This window comes from Canis lupus, chromosome 36, assembly GCF_048164855.1.
Source record: "Canis lupus baileyi chromosome 36, mCanLup2.hap1, whole genome shotgun sequence".
Classification (NCBI taxonomy): Eukaryota; Metazoa; Chordata; class Mammalia; order Carnivora; family Canidae; genus Canis; species Canis lupus.
This window is the reverse complement of record NC_132873.1, coordinates 24,341,180-24,360,455: the sequence shown is the minus strand read 5'-3', so window position 1 is coordinate 24,360,455 and position 19,276 is coordinate 24,341,180. Positions and strand designations below refer to the sequence as shown.

Below are 19,276 nucleotides of genomic sequence, written 5' to 3'. Positions count from 1 at the left end.
TTTTTTAGAAATGAAAGATTAAGGAGACTTGGCTCTATAAGCCTTTGGAAATGAGCCTCAGAAATTCTTTCCATGAAGATGGCAACTAAGGTGAAGAAGTAAGCCTCTGCTCCTCCCAAAGCCGAAGCCAAAGCAAAAGTTTTGAAGGCCAAGAAAGCTGTGCTGAAAGGCATCCATAGTCACACAAAAAAGATCTGGACATCACCTACATCCTGAGGGTCCAAGAGACTGCATCTCCAAAGGCCCCCTCAATATCCTCAAAAGAGTGTCCCCAGGAGAAACAAGAGGGACCACTAAGCCATCATCAAGATCCCGCTGACTACTGAGTCAACCATAAAGAAAATAGAAGACAACAACAAACTTGTTTTTACTGTGGATGTCAAGGCCAACAAGCATCAGATCAAGCAGGATATGATGAAGCTCTATGACATTGATATGGCCAAAGTCAATACCCTGATCAGGCCTGATGGAGATAAGAAGGCGTGTTTGACTGGCTCTGGACTATGATGCTTTGGATGTTGCCAGCAAAATTGGGATCATCTAAACTGAGTCCAGCTGGCTAAATCTAAATTTTTTCACAAGAAAAGAAATAAAAGTTTGATTTAATATCTTATTATATGTATCTTATTATATGCATAATATCATTGCTTAGAGATATATACACGCTATAATTAATGCCAAAATGTCGAACACGTTCCTTGTAAGATTGGGAACAAAGATATCCATTACCATGATTTTTATTATATTGTCTATTTTATAGACAAAGATATTCACTATCATAACTATTCAATATTGAACCAGAGATCTTAGCCAGTGTGGTAAGAATAAAAAGAAAGAAAGACATTTGCAATGACATGAATGGAGCTAGAAAGTGTTGTGCTAAGTGAAATATGTCAGAGAAAGACAAATACCATATGATTTTACTCATATGTGGACTTTAAGAAACAAAACAAATGAACATGGGTGGGGGGGAGGAGAGAGAGGAAAAGCAAGAAATAGACTTAACTATAGAGAGCAAACTGATGGTTACCAAAGGGGAGGTGGATGAGGGGATGGGTGAAATGGTGGTGGGGATTAAGGAGTGCACTTGTCGTGATGAGCTGCCAGTGTTGCATGGAAGTGTTGAATCACTGAACTTTACACCTAAAACTGGTATTACACTATATGTTAAATAACTGGGATTTTAAAAAATCTTGGAAGAAAATAAATAAATTCATACTCTCCCACCCCCTGAAAAAGAAGTAAATATGAAAAGAAAAAAAAGAAATGGCATAAACATCAAAAAGGAAAAAGCAAAACTCTCATATGAAGAAAATACAATTTCTTATATGGAATAACTTAAAAGATCTCTAGACAAACTATTGGACTTAATAAGTTTTCTGGATTTAAAAATTGACAAATAAAAGTGAATCGCATTTCTAAATGCCAGAAAGAAGTTAGAAAAAGTAATTTAAAAAGTACCATTTACAATAGCAACAAAACAAAATACCTAAATACTTAGAAGTAAATCTTTTCTTTAGTTTTTATTTATTTTTTAAAATTCAGTTTGATTAACATATGATGTATTGTTAGTTTCAGAGGTAGAATATAGTGATTCATTAATTGCAGGTAACACCTAGTGCTCATTGTATCAAGTGCCCTCCTTAATGCCCATCACCCAGTTACCCACCCCCCACCCACCTCCAGCAATCCTCAATTTCCTATAGTTGTCTCTTACAGTTTATCTCCTTCTGTTTTCACCTTATTTTTCCTTCCTTTCCCCTATATTCATCTGTTTTGTTTCTTAAATTCCACATATTAGTGAAATCATATGCTATTTCTTTCTCTGATTGACTTATTTCACTATATATATATATATATATAATACCACATCTTTTTTTTTTTTTTTTTTTCCACATCTTTTTTTTTAAAGGTGATCTTTTTTAAAATATTTATTTATTTATTTATTTATTTATGATAGTCACAGAGAGAGAGAGAGAGGCAGAGACACAGGCAGAGGGAGAAGCAGGCTCCATGCACCGGGAGCCTGATGTGGGATTCGATCCCGGGTCTCCAGGATCGCGCCCTGGGCCAAAGGCAGGCGCCAAACCGCTGCGCCACCCAGGGATCTCTAATACCACATCTTTATCCATTTATCTGTCTATGGACATCTGGACTCTTTCTATGTTTTGGCTATTGTGGACATCACTACTATAAACATTGGGGTGTATGTGCCTCTTGGAATCACTATGTTTGTATCCTTTGGATAAATACCTACTAGTGCAATTGCTGGGTCATAGGGTAGCTTTAATTTTAGCTTTTGGAGGAACCTCTGTACTGGTTTCCAGAGTGGCTGCACCAGTTTGTATTCCCACCAACAGTGTAACAGGGTTCCCAGTTCCTAGGAGTAAATCTTGATAACAGACGTGCAAGTCCTTTATGGGAAAATCAAGAAATTGAAAGACCTTAAATAACATCTAAGTAAAATGGAATGATGATATATGATGCTTGTTGATGAAAAAGAAACTCAATATAAGAAATGAGAACCCAAATGGAATGCAAATATATATAAAAATCCTCAACTTTTTAGTACTCTGGGAAATGTAAGATGAAATCACAATGAAACACCATGAACATCTGCCATATTGACAACCAGGTGGCTCATTGTGTCTGGGATCAATATTAAACTCCAGAATTAGATTGACCTACTCAGGCATGGACACCACTGGTGGGCCTACATGTAACACTGTTCCTGTGGCCCTCTGGCCCCAAAGAGGAAGCAAGGAAGAAGGTTGGGGCTCTGATTGCCCAATTTCTGCTCCTAAATTCATGACCAGATAGGTCCCTTCTCTTTCCTAGGGTAGAGTATGGGGATAGAGAAGAGTCGGAGGATTATGTTAATTGACCCCTCTTCAACTAGAAGAAAACTCCAGGAGAGGAAATAAATGCTCCTACTAAAAATAGCCATTAATAGTTAAGGCAAAACAAGTTACCCTCACAATGTTATAGTTATTTTTACTGGGATCGGTAGCCAGAGTGTAGAAGAATTCTACAGCAATGGTAGCTTATTTGAGGTTTATCAGCACCATAACCAAGTACCACCAAGTTCAACAGAACAAAGAAAGACACTAGAACGTAAAGAAACAGTGTATAGTCACTTGCACTTTACAGAAATGTCTGAAATAGGTAATTTGGTGGCAGTGACTTTTAATAATTTTTAAATTAAAAAATCTTACTAGGGCAATAATTATCACAATGCATGTGATACAAAATTCAAAGAGTATAAAATGTATACAGTGAAGTGTTTCCCCTGCCCTGGCAATTATTCTTAAGAGTTGTTTTTCTAATTATATATCATCAGGTATGTGCTTTATTTCATCTACTCTTTCCTTTTGATTTGATGAACACAAAGTCCCCAATTTACAAGTGAACTTTTGGAGCAAAATTTGCTTTCAGGGCTTTTGGAATTCAGACTACACAGTAAATTTCTGTTTCTAGTTTCTTTAAGGAGGCTCACTAGCTTTTAATTACATATGAAATGTAGAACACAAAATATTATAATTCCTAATGCATTTAATCACACGGTTTCTATACGAAACTGTGTTACAAATTCTGAGACTATAAAAAATATATCTAATTATCTGCCATTTTACCTTATTCCAAAATCCCAGCAGTGACCATCCCTCTTCTCTCCTAATCTCTATAGTGGAACTTTCAGCTAATTCTCTGGGAAGTGGGAGGCAAAGAAAATATATCTATGGTGGTGGACAGGGTAGTAATGGAACTTCTGGAAGGGTAGCAATATACACCTGCCGAGTGAGGATTTTGGTAATTGGGACCACAGTGTCACTGATAGCACTGTAGGTGCTGGAGGACACAGCACTTATGAGTCCCACAGGCTGTAATTTTGCTCTGAAATATAAGGTCAGGAGTAGAAGTAGCAATGGCTGTCGTGCACATTAAAGTATATTTAACTTATAGAAACAATGGAAAATATTGACAATCTGTTAATCATATACAAATGGTTCCTTTCCTACCTCTTAATTTTAATGAACACAACTTGAAAAGGAAGTATTTTTTTAAGATTTTATTTATTTATTTGAGAGAGAGAGTGAGAGCACAGAGGCAGAGGGAGAAGCAGGCTCTCTGCTGAGCAGATCCCAACATGAGACTCAATCCCAGGACCCTGGGGTCATGACCTGAACCGAAGGTAGGTGCTTCACAGACAGTGACCCAGGAAGTATTTTTCATAGTCATTTTTTAACTTTACTTCAAAGAAGTATGACTATGTCTTTTATAGTATGTTTCAAAACCAACTCACCATCATGATGTAAGACAATTATAAGCCTATTTTGGCTAGGAAATCCAGAGTAGAGATATTTACAGTCTCTTACTCCAGAAATTGAGATACCAACTGTCAAGTAATTAGGCCAAACATTTTCTTTTCTTACTCCCTCAATGTATTTTACCTTGATTTGTTTGGATTAGGATCCAAATAAGAGCTGGATTGATTTGACATACAAGTTAAATCATTTATTAATTTTCTATCTTCACTTGCATCTATTTCTGGATTTGCTTCTCATTTTCATGGTCTTTCTATCTAATCATTTACCAATACAACATTGTTCCAATTATGCGGATTTATAGTACATTTTATTATTTAGTAGTACTTTTTCCATCCTCAGTTCTTTTCTTGGGGCTTTACTGACTACTATTTTGACTTGTACTTTCCGATAAACTTTATAGTTAACTCATCTGGATTCAGAAAAAAAATCTGATGGTAATTTTATTAAATTTACAAATTAAGTTACGGAAAATGTATATCTTTATGGTGTAAGTCTTCCTATCCATGAATATAATGTATCTTTTATATTTTTTCAAATCTATTTTTGTGCCATCAGGAGTGTTTCATCACTTTTCTAATGTAGATTTTACCTATTTCTTATTAAATTATGCCCCAACATTATATATTTGCTCTTTGAAATAGGGTTGCTCTTCCATTATTTCTTCTTTATACTTGTTTGTTTACATGAAGTTATTGACTTATTTTATTAATTTTATATGCTACATCTTTACTGAATTCTCTTATAATATTTTTAATTTTTCTATTTATTTTTGTTTTTCAGATATATAATAAAGGAACCTGCAAAAAAGAGGTAGTTTTTTATTTCTTCCTTCCAATTCTTGTGTGATTAAATGCTTTCTCTTATTTAATTGCATTGGCTAATACCTCTGTTTCCAATGATAAATAGTAATGGACATGATGGTCATCTTTGTCTTTTTCTACTTTTAGTAATGTTTTCTCATTAAATAAGAAGCTGGCTAATGGGCTGAGGTATCCCTCAATTCCTAGTTAATTAAATATTTTTAATACGAATGAATGTTAAATTTTATTAATGCCTATTTTGGCATTTATGAAGGCAATAATCTGATTTTTCTCCCTACCTTTATTAATACAATGAGTCATATTAACTTTCTTATTATGCAAAACTCTTATATCCTTGGAAATGTACTTTGTAAATATATATTATTTTTAAATGTGCAATCTCATCTTCTACAGTGATAGAATTCCCCTGTGAATTTTTTTTTAAATATCAGATTTTTCAGCTCTACCTTAGTTCTACAGAGTGTGGGACGCAGAGTGTGGGGCCCTCTTCTTGTGCACCAACTGCCAGTGATACTTATCCATGGATTTTGCATTTTGGAACCACCATAGGATATGGGGATGATGAATCTTCCAAGAATTGAGTATAATATTAATATCAAACCTGACAAAAATCACACAAAAGGAAAATGAAAGACCAGTTTCACTTATTTTATGATTATACTAAAAATCACTGAATTGTATACTTTAAATACATGAATTTTATATTATGTGAATTATATCTCAATAAAGCTTTTTTTTTTTTTAAGAAAAAAGATTGCTATAGCAAGATTATTAGATATCTCACTTAGGGGACTGAATGGATGACAGTACCACTTACTAATACTAGAAGTAGAGAAAGATGAATAGGTTTGGAAGGAAAGCTACTGAATTCAGCTTCAGACAGGCTGTATACTGTAATCAAAGGTATGGAAGGGGATAAAGTTTCAGAAGATGGAGACAAGCCCATAAAATTGAATCAAGGGCATATTCACTCTCCTGCATACAATCCTGAAATTCTATATAGAAATAAATGGAGCTTCCAGGGTTTTTAATACTAGCTGAAATTTCCCTTTGCCTTCCATTTTATTATAAAAGATATATGATTAGTTTATCACTACCAATATTCAGTGGAACGTTAATTTGAATTCAATATAGTGGTCATTACCAGATCCTAAGAGAGTAACAAAGTTTAACTATTTTAAAAAACTTTATCTGGAAAATAATGTTAAAAGAGTCACCTTCTGATACCCATTAGAGGGAAAAACATCTCCTTTATGACTGCCTTGCCTCTGAAGTCTTATGGAAGTTTGACCTATTTGCAGGAGAATGGATGTGATTGAATAAGGTGTACATTAATTAAGATGAATGAGTTTAAAATTAAGTCAAGTTAAAACTTCAACCTTACAATGAGTCTGGCAAACAATGGAGGATAACTTGTCTCATAGAGACAAAGGTTTTGTTGTTTTTGTTGGTTAAGACTTCAAATTGAAAAAAAAAAAAAAAGACTTCAAATTGACTTCTCATAAGGAGGCTCGAAACCAGATTCTGTAGTAAATTGTCATCCTGGAGAGAGCCAGGTACTCTGAAAATCTCTAATTAGGAGAAGTTAGAGGTTATATAAGCCAAGCTGCCAAACTGCCTAACCTTAGAAGCCAAACAGATTTACCTTTCTTTCCTTCCTTCTCCTCATCCGAGACCTGGTCTGGAAATAAATTTCAAATTGCAAACAGAAAGCTCTGTGATAAATCAGGTCTGAGAACTAGAAGGGAGCTTGTTATAGTTTAACAGATGCCATGCCATGACTCATCCAAGACTTTATATCTAAGCACTCATAGTCACAAGTAGTCCTGCATTTGGCTTTGGTGTCAACTAATCCAGAGAGAGGACAAAAACATGCAGTGTGCTCTATTGTGTCCACAGAACTTCTGTCCCTTAAGCATATTTACGTTTCTAAAAGAATAATTTCAGTTTGCAGTCACAGATCCTACTGCCTATAGAAAATCTAATCAGGACCACTACCATGGATACAGCCCAATTTTAGAAATGATATTATTCCTGAAAAAAAAAAAAACCTTATAATCATCTGTTTAATAAAAGTTGTTTCATCAGTTGTGGTTCAGAAAATATTCCTAACCCAATATTCACCTATGTTTACCAGCCTGAAGATCATACTATAGCTATTCATACCATGGATCCAAATTCTATCATTTTTAAATAGGAGCTATTTTTTCCCAAATGATCCTGGTTATTTCTAGGAATCCCCAAACAAGTGCCTTCCCCATATTCACAAAACAACCTTTCAGCTTTCATCACTATATGGTACCATTCATTCATTCAGTTAATATGTACTGAGTGCCTTCTGTGTAAGGGGGTAGATATAGCAGAGTCTTACAAATAACTCTGTCCTGGCCCTCTTGGGGCATTCACAGCATTTTTCCTGAAAAAAGCTCCAGTTATCATTTGCCAACATTCATTGCTGGCAAGTAGCTGGATGAAATTTTTATCACTGTCTCTGCTGAGGAAGTCCCCTGTGAAGCACTTGAACAAGAATATACAGGGAATGCTATCTCTCATTGTTCCCAAAGCCTCCAATCTTATGCATAGGAACAATGCTGGATTCCATGAGGAGGTGGAAAAAATGGACCCCCTCAATTCCGTGCTCCTCTTTGGCATCTGGGTTCTAAATCAGGGCTGCTTCTTCATGAAAAAGATTTTCTGTAGCTCTTAGGGCTCAAAACCAGTCCTAGAAGTTCAGTGTCATTTTCATTCATCATCTTCATCATCCCTCTTGCCTTCCTCAAACCTAGTTACTGAACTATAGCACCCAGGGACATCAATAGGAGCAAACACTTTCTAGGTGTTGGTGGTTGTGTTTATATTGGGAGTGTCTGGATCCCAGCTGAAATGGCCTGTTAAGTTATGAAGCATAATTTAAATGCTTGGCCAGCAATCTAGCATATAAGATGTAACCACTTAAAGATTTTGCCAGAGCAAAAAAAGCACATGGCTCTTTCAGTAAACAATTCACCTAGATGGAGCTAGGTGTGTTACTAGGTTGAGAGTGGCAACCAATTCTTGTAGAAATTGATAGGAGTTTGGTATGGTTACCTCTAGGAGATCCAAAGCAAAGTGGGAAATGTGGTCAGGAAAAGATTCAGCCCTGAAATACTGAGAAATCATGTTGTCAAGGAGAATGCATGACAACCTCTAAGGACAAAAAAAAAAAAAAAAAACCAAAAAACCAAAAAACAAAAAACAAGATAAAATAAAACCAACCAACCAAACAAAAACCAATCAGACCAATCAGAACTGTTACCGAGGGGTCAGCCCTGGGAATACTATGAATAAATTAAAATAAAATTCAATCAATCCCAGGTCTGACTTGTTTCGTGGGTATTTACTGTCACCTTGCATGTTTTAAGAATGGTTTTATTCAAAAGTTTCTAAACTACTCTAAAAGAGAATCCAACATGGGGCTATGATGTAGCATGCAAAACACCTGACACTAGATATTATTTATTGCTGGAGTGTGCATCAGGTAGCTCCAATTTTGAAATTTCTGGTATTTTGCTTGGTCTTGTTCTTTCCACCATTTAAATTACCTCAAAAGGGAAGATTTATAATTATTAGTTTTCTAGGACCCAGGAATAGGTAAGTTTTCAGCCTAAGACTTGAAAAAGTAGCAATTAATTACTGCTTTTACTTTACAAATGTTTACATAAAAGTAATATGTATTTTTATAAATAATTTTTTATTTATTTATTTTTTTTTTATTTTTTTTTTAATTTTTTTTTTATTTATTTATGATAGTCACAGAGAGAGAGAGAGGCAGAGACACAGGCAGAGGGAGAAGCAGGCTCCATGCACCGGGAGCCCGACGTGGGATTCGATCCCGGGTCTCCAGGATCGCGCCCTGGGCCAAAGGCAGGCGCCAAACCGCTGCGCCACCCAGGGATCCCTATAAATAATTTTTTAAAACACAGAAGTAAATTTACAAAATAATTCTAAAAAGAGGATGTCTTTCTCTCCTACCGCAATTCCCACTTATCAGAGGTAGGCATTGTTTTTTTTGTTTTGTTTTTTTTTTTAAAGAGGTAGGCATTCTTAAATTTGCAGTACATCCTTCTTGTCTCTCTCCTATGCAGATATATCTTCTTTCTAGATTATGAAATCATACTACCTAAACTGTTCTACAGTTTGGCTTTCATCACTAAATAATTTAAATTGGATATCTTTGCATGTCAGTAAATAAAGGGCTATCTTCTTTTTAAGGGTAAGAATATATCATATATTCTACTATGTGGATGTAACATTATTTATTTATCCAATCCCCTATTGATGGACATTTGGATTATTTCCAATTTTTGATGATTACAAATAGTGCCACAGCTAACATCCTTATTCGTTCATATTGATGTACTTATGCAAGCATTTTGGGAGGTAAATTCCTGGAGATAGATTGCTTGGTCAAAATGGTATATGCATTTAGAATTTTGATAAATTATCTCTCAAATTACCTTAAAAATGTTTGCATCAATTTACACTTCCACTGACGATGACTAAGTGTGCCTGTTTCCCTACCTGCTCCCCACACTGTGTATCCACACATTGACTGGTGAAACTTGAGAATGTGTCTCCTGCTTCAAAAAGATATGGTGATGAAGGCCTTGCCTCATGCATTTATTTTATATTCTCTTTACTTTTCATAACTGAGTTTAGTCCTAAGACAGGAAAAAAGGAATATGCCTATTTAGTTTTCAGGGTGTTCCTCCTAGATCCAGATATTCTCCGAATTATGAACACCTGTCTTCTAAGTACCTACATGTTACAGATAAACTGCTCATCTGGATGCAAAAGGTAATCACCCTGAGGCAGGAAGATGCTCCTTTCAGACCCTAGAGATTGAAAAATGCATTCCCCATGTCTCCTTATGAACTGCTCATTCACTCATGCATGCATGAATCCATATGCATTAGTTCCTACTTGTGTGCTGGCATTCGCCCAATATTTACTCTAAGTCCCCTCAGTTCTGCACTATGCTAATCACTGTGGCTATGGTAATGAAATAACAGTCTCTGCCTTCAAGAAGATCACAGTTTAGCCTGATGAAAACAGAGAAAAGGAAACCAATGGGTGTAATTGAGCAGGAAAGTGCTGCTTTCAGGTTAGTGCAGGGTGCCCCAGGAATGATAAAATGGGGTGAGTACAAACCTGAAGGTGACTGCTGCAGAGAAGACCAAGAACACAGTTCTGGGAGAGTCCAGGCAACTATCACATCTAACCTAGTCAGGGAGGATGTGAGGAAAAGGCTGGGGACTGAGCACCTTGAAGGGTAATCTTTGACCAGCAGTTACATTAGCTGCAAAAAGGTACATTTCATAAATATAGTTTTGCTTTACTCTTATTTTTTAATGAAAATTCTTGAAGAAAAAAATCTCAACCTTGTCTTTGCTGAGCAGAGGGAAGCTGGAAACGATAGGAGATTATGATCTCATTTACCAAAGCTAGCAAGAGACTCAGTGCCTCTCTCCTCTGTGGGTTGGTAGCTGAAATGTCTCACCTTGTTGACCTACATGAACCCTTTGGAGATGGGGTGGGTATAGGAAGCCAAGGGGGTGAGAGTCAGAGTCAGTTCTAGAATTAACAGTAACCCCATTTTGTGGTATTTATCCTAAGTATGAAATTTATCCTAGGTCAGAGCTGTGGACAAATACATTCACTGATAATTCGCAAGAATCAGATTTGGAAACAACCTAAATGTCTGCACAGGAGATTAAAACTAAATAATACATGATGGTAAATTCAGGATATAGAATAATACACAGCCATTACTGTGTTAAATCATAATGCATCTCCTGCATTAAAATCTTATTTCCAAAAACTGTATGGTAAGATGGGAAAATATTTATAATAATACACTGAGTCAAAAAGGAATATATAGGGGATCCCTGGGTGGCTCAGCGGTTTGGCGCCTGCCTTTGGCCCAGGGCACGATCCTGGAGTCCCGGGATCGAATTCTGAGTCAGGCTCCCGGCATGGAGCCTGCTTCTCCCTCCTCCTGTGTCTCTGCCTCTCTCTCTCTCTCTCTCTCTCTCTCTGTCTATGATAAATAAATAAATAAATCTTAAAAAAGGGAATATATAAAATAGATATATAGTATAAACCCACTTTCAGAGTAGCAAACGAATTTTATATATTTTTGTATGTTTTTCTGTCTGTGCACACACAAGTACAGTTTGCATTTACAATTTGCATTTACATATGTATACACACAGTTATAAAGGACAGTTATCTATCTTTTCTATTGGTCAGGGTAAGCTAATTTATGCTGGATTAACAATGTGAAAATCTCCAGAGCTTTAAGATTATAACATGACATAGACTGGATATGATGTAGACTAAAGATTCAGAAATAATCAGAAAAATAATCTGAACTGGAATATATATACCTGAATAGAGGGAAATATCAGTTGTGAGCTAGCAAAGGAATGGAATTTAGATTTAGACGATGGGTTTTAAAATTTAATATATTGTTTATATTCACTTACTTCCAGAAGTTATAAGAAATTGCTTATAATGAAACCTCATATCAGTGAAATAGTTAAAATAAAAGCATTGGAGAAAGGCAGAAGAGTATTTTTCAGTGTGTTTCACATAATGGGACTAGAAGTCATGTGAAAAATAAAGTTCTAAAAAAAAGAAAGAAAAAGTTCTGTGTTCAGATAAACTTGAGAAATGCTTTACCAAAATGAAACAGAAATTCCTCTTTTCAGAATTTTGCAGAGCCTTTGATGCTAATGAACACAGTGAGTGAACAAGAGAAGTAAGGTGTATACAAGTCTCCCTGATTAGAGCACGCTTTCTGTGATGCTGGAAATGTTCTATAATCTGCCAGCCACATCTGATTGTTGAGTATATAAAATGTAGCTAGTGCAGCTGAGGAACTGAAATTTTAATTTTATTTAGCATAAATGTAAGTAACCACCTGTTGGTAATGGCTACCATATTGGATATGTTGGATAGCACAGAATTAGAGCATCCCAAAGGTCAAACTTCCAAATAACACAAACTAGGAAGCATTTATATAGAGCAACCATTTTCAAACTTTTGGTCTCAGGAGCTCTTGACATTTTTTAAAGAGTTTATTTCTGAGTAATCTCTACACCCAACGTGGGGTTTGAACGTACAACCCTAAGATGAAGAGTCACATACTCCACTCACTGAGCCAGCCAGGTACACCAGGATCTATTCTTAATACTCTTAAAAATCAGTGAGGGCCCCAAAGAGCTTTTTTTTGTGGGTTATATCTATTGATATTTACCATATTGGAAATTAACATTGAGAGATTTTAAAAATATTTATTCACTAATTCACTTAAAAATACCATCCATTGGGGCACCAGTCAGTGGTATCTTAAAAAGAATACCACCAGTTGTTCTCCTTGAAGTGACAGGCTTACTTCATTCATTTTCAAGAAAATCAGTGCCAGATACCCAAGTCTGAGTAGTCACAGTCATCTCATCAGTCATATTTTCAAGGAAAAATGGTATTGCACAAAAAAGCAGCGGATTCTGCTAGCAGTTCAATGCAACAGTGCTCCAACCATACTTCAGCATGCAGCATAAGTGCTCTGTATTTTCATACCTTTAAGGTCCGAGGTTTAATAAAATTGATAACTTATACTTCATCATAATTTTTTTTTACTGCAAGTGTATGTACAGTGATAGCTGGTACCAGCACACTGACATTTGTCCTAAGGCAACGACAATTTTATCTGCTATAAAACTTGCTTTTGTACCATCAGTGAAATAGGCAGGTAATCTAGAATTATCATGAAAAAGGTTTTAATACATGAAGTCCTCAAAAGGGTCGCTGGGATGCCTAGGGTCTGCAGACCATGTTTTGAGAAATCTGGTATAGAAAAAGAATAAGGGAGGGGGGTAGGAGAGCATAAAATCCCTGAACCTGGGTCTTCCAAGATTGATGAGAAAACTGGTGAGTGTCCAAACTGTTTATTATACACACTTAGGTTGAGGAACACGAAGAGGTCCAAATAGAATCTATCTCGTGGCAGCAGGTAGTTGTAGCAAATAAAAGGAAGTAGCAATCGTTATATCTGCACACCTGACTGCCTATTAGTTATCCATTTAAGAACAACTGAATGGTATAAATTAGTCAACATAGGGTTCCTAGAGCTAATTCTTTACAGATGACATAAACTAGATAATGAAACAAGAGAAAGCCAGAACACCATGTCCTTAGTAGTGGTCTGCAAAGTATGGTGCTTTAATTTTATACAGCCCAGAGGTCATTTCAAAATATGACCAAATTCTTTTCACATTCATTCCTGAGTTTCCATTTCCTGACTTCTTCCCTGTCTTATAACTCAGAACAGGATTTATCTTTCCTTCCCACATTAATAGACTTCACTTCCATCAAGCACGTGTCTCTTTGTCTTCACACCACACATGGTTTCTCCCTTCCTTTGAACTAGATCTTTGGGGCTTACATTTAGAATTGTTTCTCCTACCTTCCCATCTACCCTCACCCCTCTCCTTTTTGTCCAGCAGGTAGCAGATCATAAATATGTGTGGGAAGTGGGGGACAGAGGTAATTTAATCAGAGGCTGTTGGGACGCCTGGGTGGCTCAGCAGTTGAGGCTCAGGGCGTGATCCTGGGATCTGGGATTGAGTCGGGCTCCTTGCATGGAGTCTGCTTCTTCCTCTGCCTAGGTCTCTCTCTCTCTTTCTGTGTCTCTCATGAATGAATGAATTAATGAATAAATAAATAAATAAATAAAAATATTAAATAATCAGAGACCGTTTTGCATGCTTTTGACACCTCTCTCTTTGCATGGCAAAGTTCTCATGGTACCTAGTGATTTAGAACATTGACACTTTTAATTTAAAAAAAAAGCTCCCCTTGCAGAGTTATTGATGATACAAATTTATTTTAACAATAAAAGACATAATTTGTTTTATAACATTTTCCCTGAAAGAATTCCAAAGGGCTCTAGAAATGCTACCTAGTTCACTCTGATCCCTACACCAAATGCCCTTGTCTTCTATTTTTAGGTGAAAGGGAAATTTCTAGTACCTTGCTCCCAGTAAGAAGATAGAGTGAAGCTCCCACACCAGGTAGGGCGAAGAAAACCTCTCTCTACGGCCAGGGTGGCTGCAGCCCTTGTAGCTTCCAGTGGAGTGTAACCCTTTGCATTCAGCGGCTGGGATAAAGCACATTCTGATTCCTAACTGCTCCCTTAGGGCTCCTGTGATGTAGCTGACCCATGGTCTTGGATCCTGGAGGGTTAACAGCCTGGTTCCTGCTTAGAAAAGAGAGAGAGAAAAGACAAAGAAAATGTGCAATTATGTTAATTTTCTCAAATTGGGGATGGAGAGTGATCCAGGAAAAAAAAATTTGCTGAAACATGATACCAGTGCCTGATTTAAATTTGTAAAAATTAGATCTTTGAAACCCACAAAATAATTATATGCAATAAACAACATAGGACACAATTTTATATAATGGCAACAAGAGCTGATCCTACAATAGAATTATCTATATTGAAAAAATTTAATAGTAAAAAGTACTTTAAGGAATCTGAAAAATAATCCTCATAGTTTTATGTTGTTTCCTACACCAAGTCAATAGCAACTTAAAGGGACCTATCCCAAGAGGAAAGGCAACTTTGGAAGAATAGAAAAGACCAATGTAGAAATGGAGTTCATTGACTGAGAACATCTAATTTTCTTCAAGGTTTCTACTGAAATTATTCCAAGAACTGGTCCCACAAAGGGCCTTTGGCTGGAAAAGTGGAAAACCAGGGAGCCTGTGTCTTACTTCAGTGATTACTGTTTGTTCCTGCAAGTGTGTTGCACGGGAGCGTGACAATACCAGGATACACACGGGAGTTAGGCCAGGGCACCAGCACTTTCCCCACCACGTACTGTGGCCTGCACTGCTCAGTGGGGGAGGAGGAGGATGATGCATAGCGTGTTCTAGTGTCTTTATTTTTTAAAGATTTTGTTTATTTTTTTGAGAGAGAGCATGATCCAGGGGAGGAAGGGGCAGGGGTAAAGAGAGAGAGAAGCAGATTCCCCACTGGGCAGAGAGCCCCATGTGGGGCTCATCCCAGGACCTTGGGATCATGACCTGAGCCAAAGGCAGACACTTATGACTGAGCCACCCAGGCGCCCCTCTAGTGTCTTTAAACAGCTGCACCAGCCCCAAAGACCCATTCTGAAGACTATCTCCTCACATCTCGGAACATATCTCATTCATTTGGCCCCTTAAACTTGGATATGATCCTTTGGACTGTTCTAGCCACCGATCTCACGGCTTATGTCACTCCTAAGCCTTTGTCTTGCCTTTTTCTTGGCCTCACATAAATAGCTATTCTCTTGACCACTGCCACATTTTCCCACTATGATTTGGCCTTCCATCCAGAGCACAGGCCCCTCTGCTTATGTTCCAACCTGTGGGCACCCCTCTTAGCTATTGGGCTGGCCCCAACGACCTCTAGTGTTTTAGCATAAGAAAAGTGACACCATCGGGGATCCCTGGGTGGCGCAGCAGTTTGGCGCCTGCCTTTGGCCCAGGGCGCGATCCTGGAGACCCGGGATCGAATCCCACATCGGGCTCCCGGTGCATGGAGCCTGCTTCTCCCTCTGCCTGTGTCTCTGCCTCTCTCTCTCTCTCTCTCTCTCTCTCTGTGACTATCATAAATAAATTAAAAAAAAAAATTAAAAAAAAAGAAAAGTGACAACATCTGGAAATGGTCATTAATGTTAATTTGGAAAACTGGGCTATTTTATTGGAAGGGGCCAAATATGACGTACCCAAACACACTCACACACCCATTTATCGGGTCATGCAGGTACTGTCTGAGGTACTGGAGAAATAGACATGGAGTAGGAAAGGAGGCAACAGACCTATGTGTGACCAAAATAAATGCCAGGGTTCTGAGGCCTATCTCTGTGTGGGAAACACAGTCTAGTTTCCAAGAAGTACTTAAAGATTTATTTCATATTTGTTTGTTTCTCAAAGAATATTAAACAAGTCCCAATTCGATTCCCCATATTTAAGAGATTTGGATTACCCAGAGGCTCTCATATGTTAATCCTCCTTATGTAGGAAAAGACATTAGGGTTTGAAGTTGATAGCCAAGAAAGAATTCTTGAAACATCTTTGGTCCAAAAAGGTGATTTTATTAAAGATGGGGACAGGACCTGTGGGCAGAAAGAGCTGCACTGGGGTCATGGGGAGTGGCCCATTATATACTTTCAAGTTGGGAGGGTGTTAGGGAGAGCATAAGTGTCAAAGGAATTTTGGAAGCAAGGTTTCCAGGACCTTGAGAGGACTAGCTATTGTTGGGAAAAGGTCATTTATTACCATCTAATAAAACCTTAGACATGAGACCCTTCAGATGTATATCGGTGGGTCCTACGCTTAGGGGAGGATTGCCAATGTGTATCTTGGGGGTTTAATGATAAAGGAAATTTCTAAAGGAATCTTTATATGTTAAAGAGGACTAAAAATAAAATAAAATAAAAATAAAGAGGACTTACAGGATCCTGGGGGTTGGGCTAAGACTATCCGTTGCCCTTAGCAAAGTATTAACATTGAGCCAGTTGAATCCCTAGGGGAATGTCACTGCCTATTTCAAGGACTTGTCAATGGGCTGTAGGTAGTAAGGAAATTTAATAATTTCTCTTCTGTCATTGTTTCCCACATCAGTCCCAAACTCTTTTCATGCCTGTTTTTATTTTTTTTAAGTTCTTTTTTTTTTAATTTTTATTTATTTATGATAGTCACAGAGAGAGAGAGAGGCACAGAGACACAGGCAGAGGGAGAAGCAGGCTCCATGCACCGGGAGCCCGACGTGGGATTCGATCCCGGGTCTCCAGGATCGCGCCCTGGGCCAAAGGCAGGCGCCAAACCGCTGCGCCACCCAGGGATCCCTCATGCCTGTTTTTAAACCACTTAGAACAGATCCAGAATTAGGCCAACCCCAACTGTCCTTTGGCTTGTGACAGGGAGGAGATGGGGATTGAGGAGCATAGACACAAGGATATTTCATCTTCATCTTCATCACACATATAATCAAATAATTACAATAAGTGATATAATCACCACTGCTACAGGCATATGCATGGCACCTTGGAAACATGGAGGAAGAAACAATTATTTCTGACCTTTTTTTTTTTGTTTTAGGTAAAACTTTAGGGAACATCCGAGAAGAAGGGACATTTGACCTAGGTTTGGAGAGTTGAGTTCAATAGACATAAAAGGGACGGTGGTTCCAGGGAGGAAGACTAACACATATAGAGCCGGCAATATGTGTGAGGAGAAGGACTTCAGTCCTTCCCAAAATATCTATAGTTTAGCATGGGTGAGTGGTACAAGGCATGGGAAATGAAGATGAAGAGATGAGTGAGTTTTGCAGGCCAAAGGGCTTGACTTTTAAAGCATACAGATTTTTCCAGCAATTTTTTAAAAAGATTGAAGCAGGATAAGACTGTAGGCAAGGAGATTATCAGGGTGCCAACTGCAGTAATCTAGGTGTCCTACGATGAGGGTCTGAAACAGGAGTAATGTATAAGGAAATGAGGAAATTGATTCAAAAGACATTTAAAAGGCACAGAAGAGCCCGCCTGGCTAGCTCAGTCGGTAGAGCATGAGACTCTTAAAAGGCACAGAAGAGGGGGATCCCTGGGTGGTGCAGCGGTTTAGCGCCTGCCTTTGGTCCAGGGCGCGATCCTGGAGACCAGGGGTCGAATCCCACGTCAGGCTCCCGGTGCATGGAGCCTGCTTCTCCCTCTCCTTGTGTCTCTGCTTCTCTCTCTCTCTCTCTCTGTGACTATCATAAAAAAAAAAAAAAAAAAAAAAAGGCACAGAAGGAGGGGTACCTGGGTGGCTCAGTTGGTTGAGCATCTGACTCTAAATCTCAGGGTCTTGATCTCAGGGTTGTGAGTTCAAGCTCCACATTGGCCTCCGCGCCCAGTACGGAGCTTACTCTAAAAAAAGAGGAAAAAAAAGTCTTAGAAGGAACAGGACTTCATAACCCATTGGATAATTATAAGCAAAGGAGAAGGAGAAGCCTAGGATGTCCGTCTGGTTTTTCAGTGCGGGGACACAGGATGAATTTTGATGCTGTTGAATATAATAGCTGTGGGTTGTTCAAAGGAGAGAGGAAATGTCTTTGAGTATCTCTATGAAACAACAAGCTGGTGGAGATAGCTTTAGATGCAGCTTGAAAGAGTTCTGAACTATGGAGCACATTGCCAACTGACATCCCTCTGACATTGTCCCTTAATGATGAGTGACAACCTTAATTTTGAAAGTCTCCAGTAAAGGTCCTTTACAATCAGTCTCGTATCAACCACTTCTATGTTAACTTGACATTTTTTTCCAGTAATTTTTGATGATCCGGAATTTGTCATGCTGCAGCTAAATCCCATTTATTTTCTTGCTCAGAGGAGAAAGAGCACATCTTAATCTCTTCTGGATGAAATTCTTCTGGTGGAAGGATCAATGACGCACTCAGCCTCCAATCATGTTTATTTCCTGCATATGCAAATACCTAGTTCTCTCCTTCAGTTGCTGCAGGCAGTTGGCAGCTACTTTGTTGACTAACAGATCTACTCTTAAGAACAAAAAAAATTGTTAGAGCTGGAAGGATGTGAGAAATTATTGACTCAAATCTCCATATTTTACAGTTCATGGAAACTTTAAACTATTTAAGTTCAGCTCCTTTTACTCTTCCAAAAAGGATATGTTCTTCAATTCTTAATATATCTGTGGTTTTTACTGGAGCATCTCCAAGTTTTCCTCATTTCTCTCTAACTATGGAGCTTGGAGCTAATTCTAATGAATGGTATTAACTTACCACTAAACGGAACGGCTGATTTACCTCCCAGGTTCCCGTTTATGTATTCTAGCCTCTTTTCTTTTTAGAAGTTTTATTGCAAAAACAATAAACATAAACGTGACCTAAATTCAGAACAAAAGTTTCCCATAATTCTGTTGCATAATTAAATCAACGTTTTAATTTGTCTATGTTACATTCTAGCCTTTATTCATAAACATTAAATTTCTAATCTATGTTTGTGATATGAAACAATTTTATATTTTCACTTAAGATGATGCCAG

At 37.7% G+C, this 19,276-nt stretch overlaps 1 protein-coding gene across 8 annotated transcripts in view; it reads right to left on the bottom strand.

Moving 5' to 3' along the window:
• The window catches only part of ANKRD44 (ankyrin repeat domain 44), a 361,909-nt gene that overhangs the window by 15,557 nt on the left and 327,076 nt on the right, over window positions 1–19,276 (bottom strand). For 5 of the 8 annotated variants that reach the window (XM_072813230.1, XM_072813232.1, XM_072813233.1 and 2 more), the window contains exon 28: window positions 14,222–14,450. In XM_072813230.1, coding sequence (XP_072669331.1) covers window positions 14,222–14,450 — 229 coding nt within the window. Of the gene's footprint in view, window positions 1–14,221; window positions 14,451–18,033; window positions 18,142–19,276 lie in introns of those variants that run through there. The other 3 variants (XR_012025054.1, XR_012025055.1, XM_072813231.1) reach the window with 3 other exon arrangements.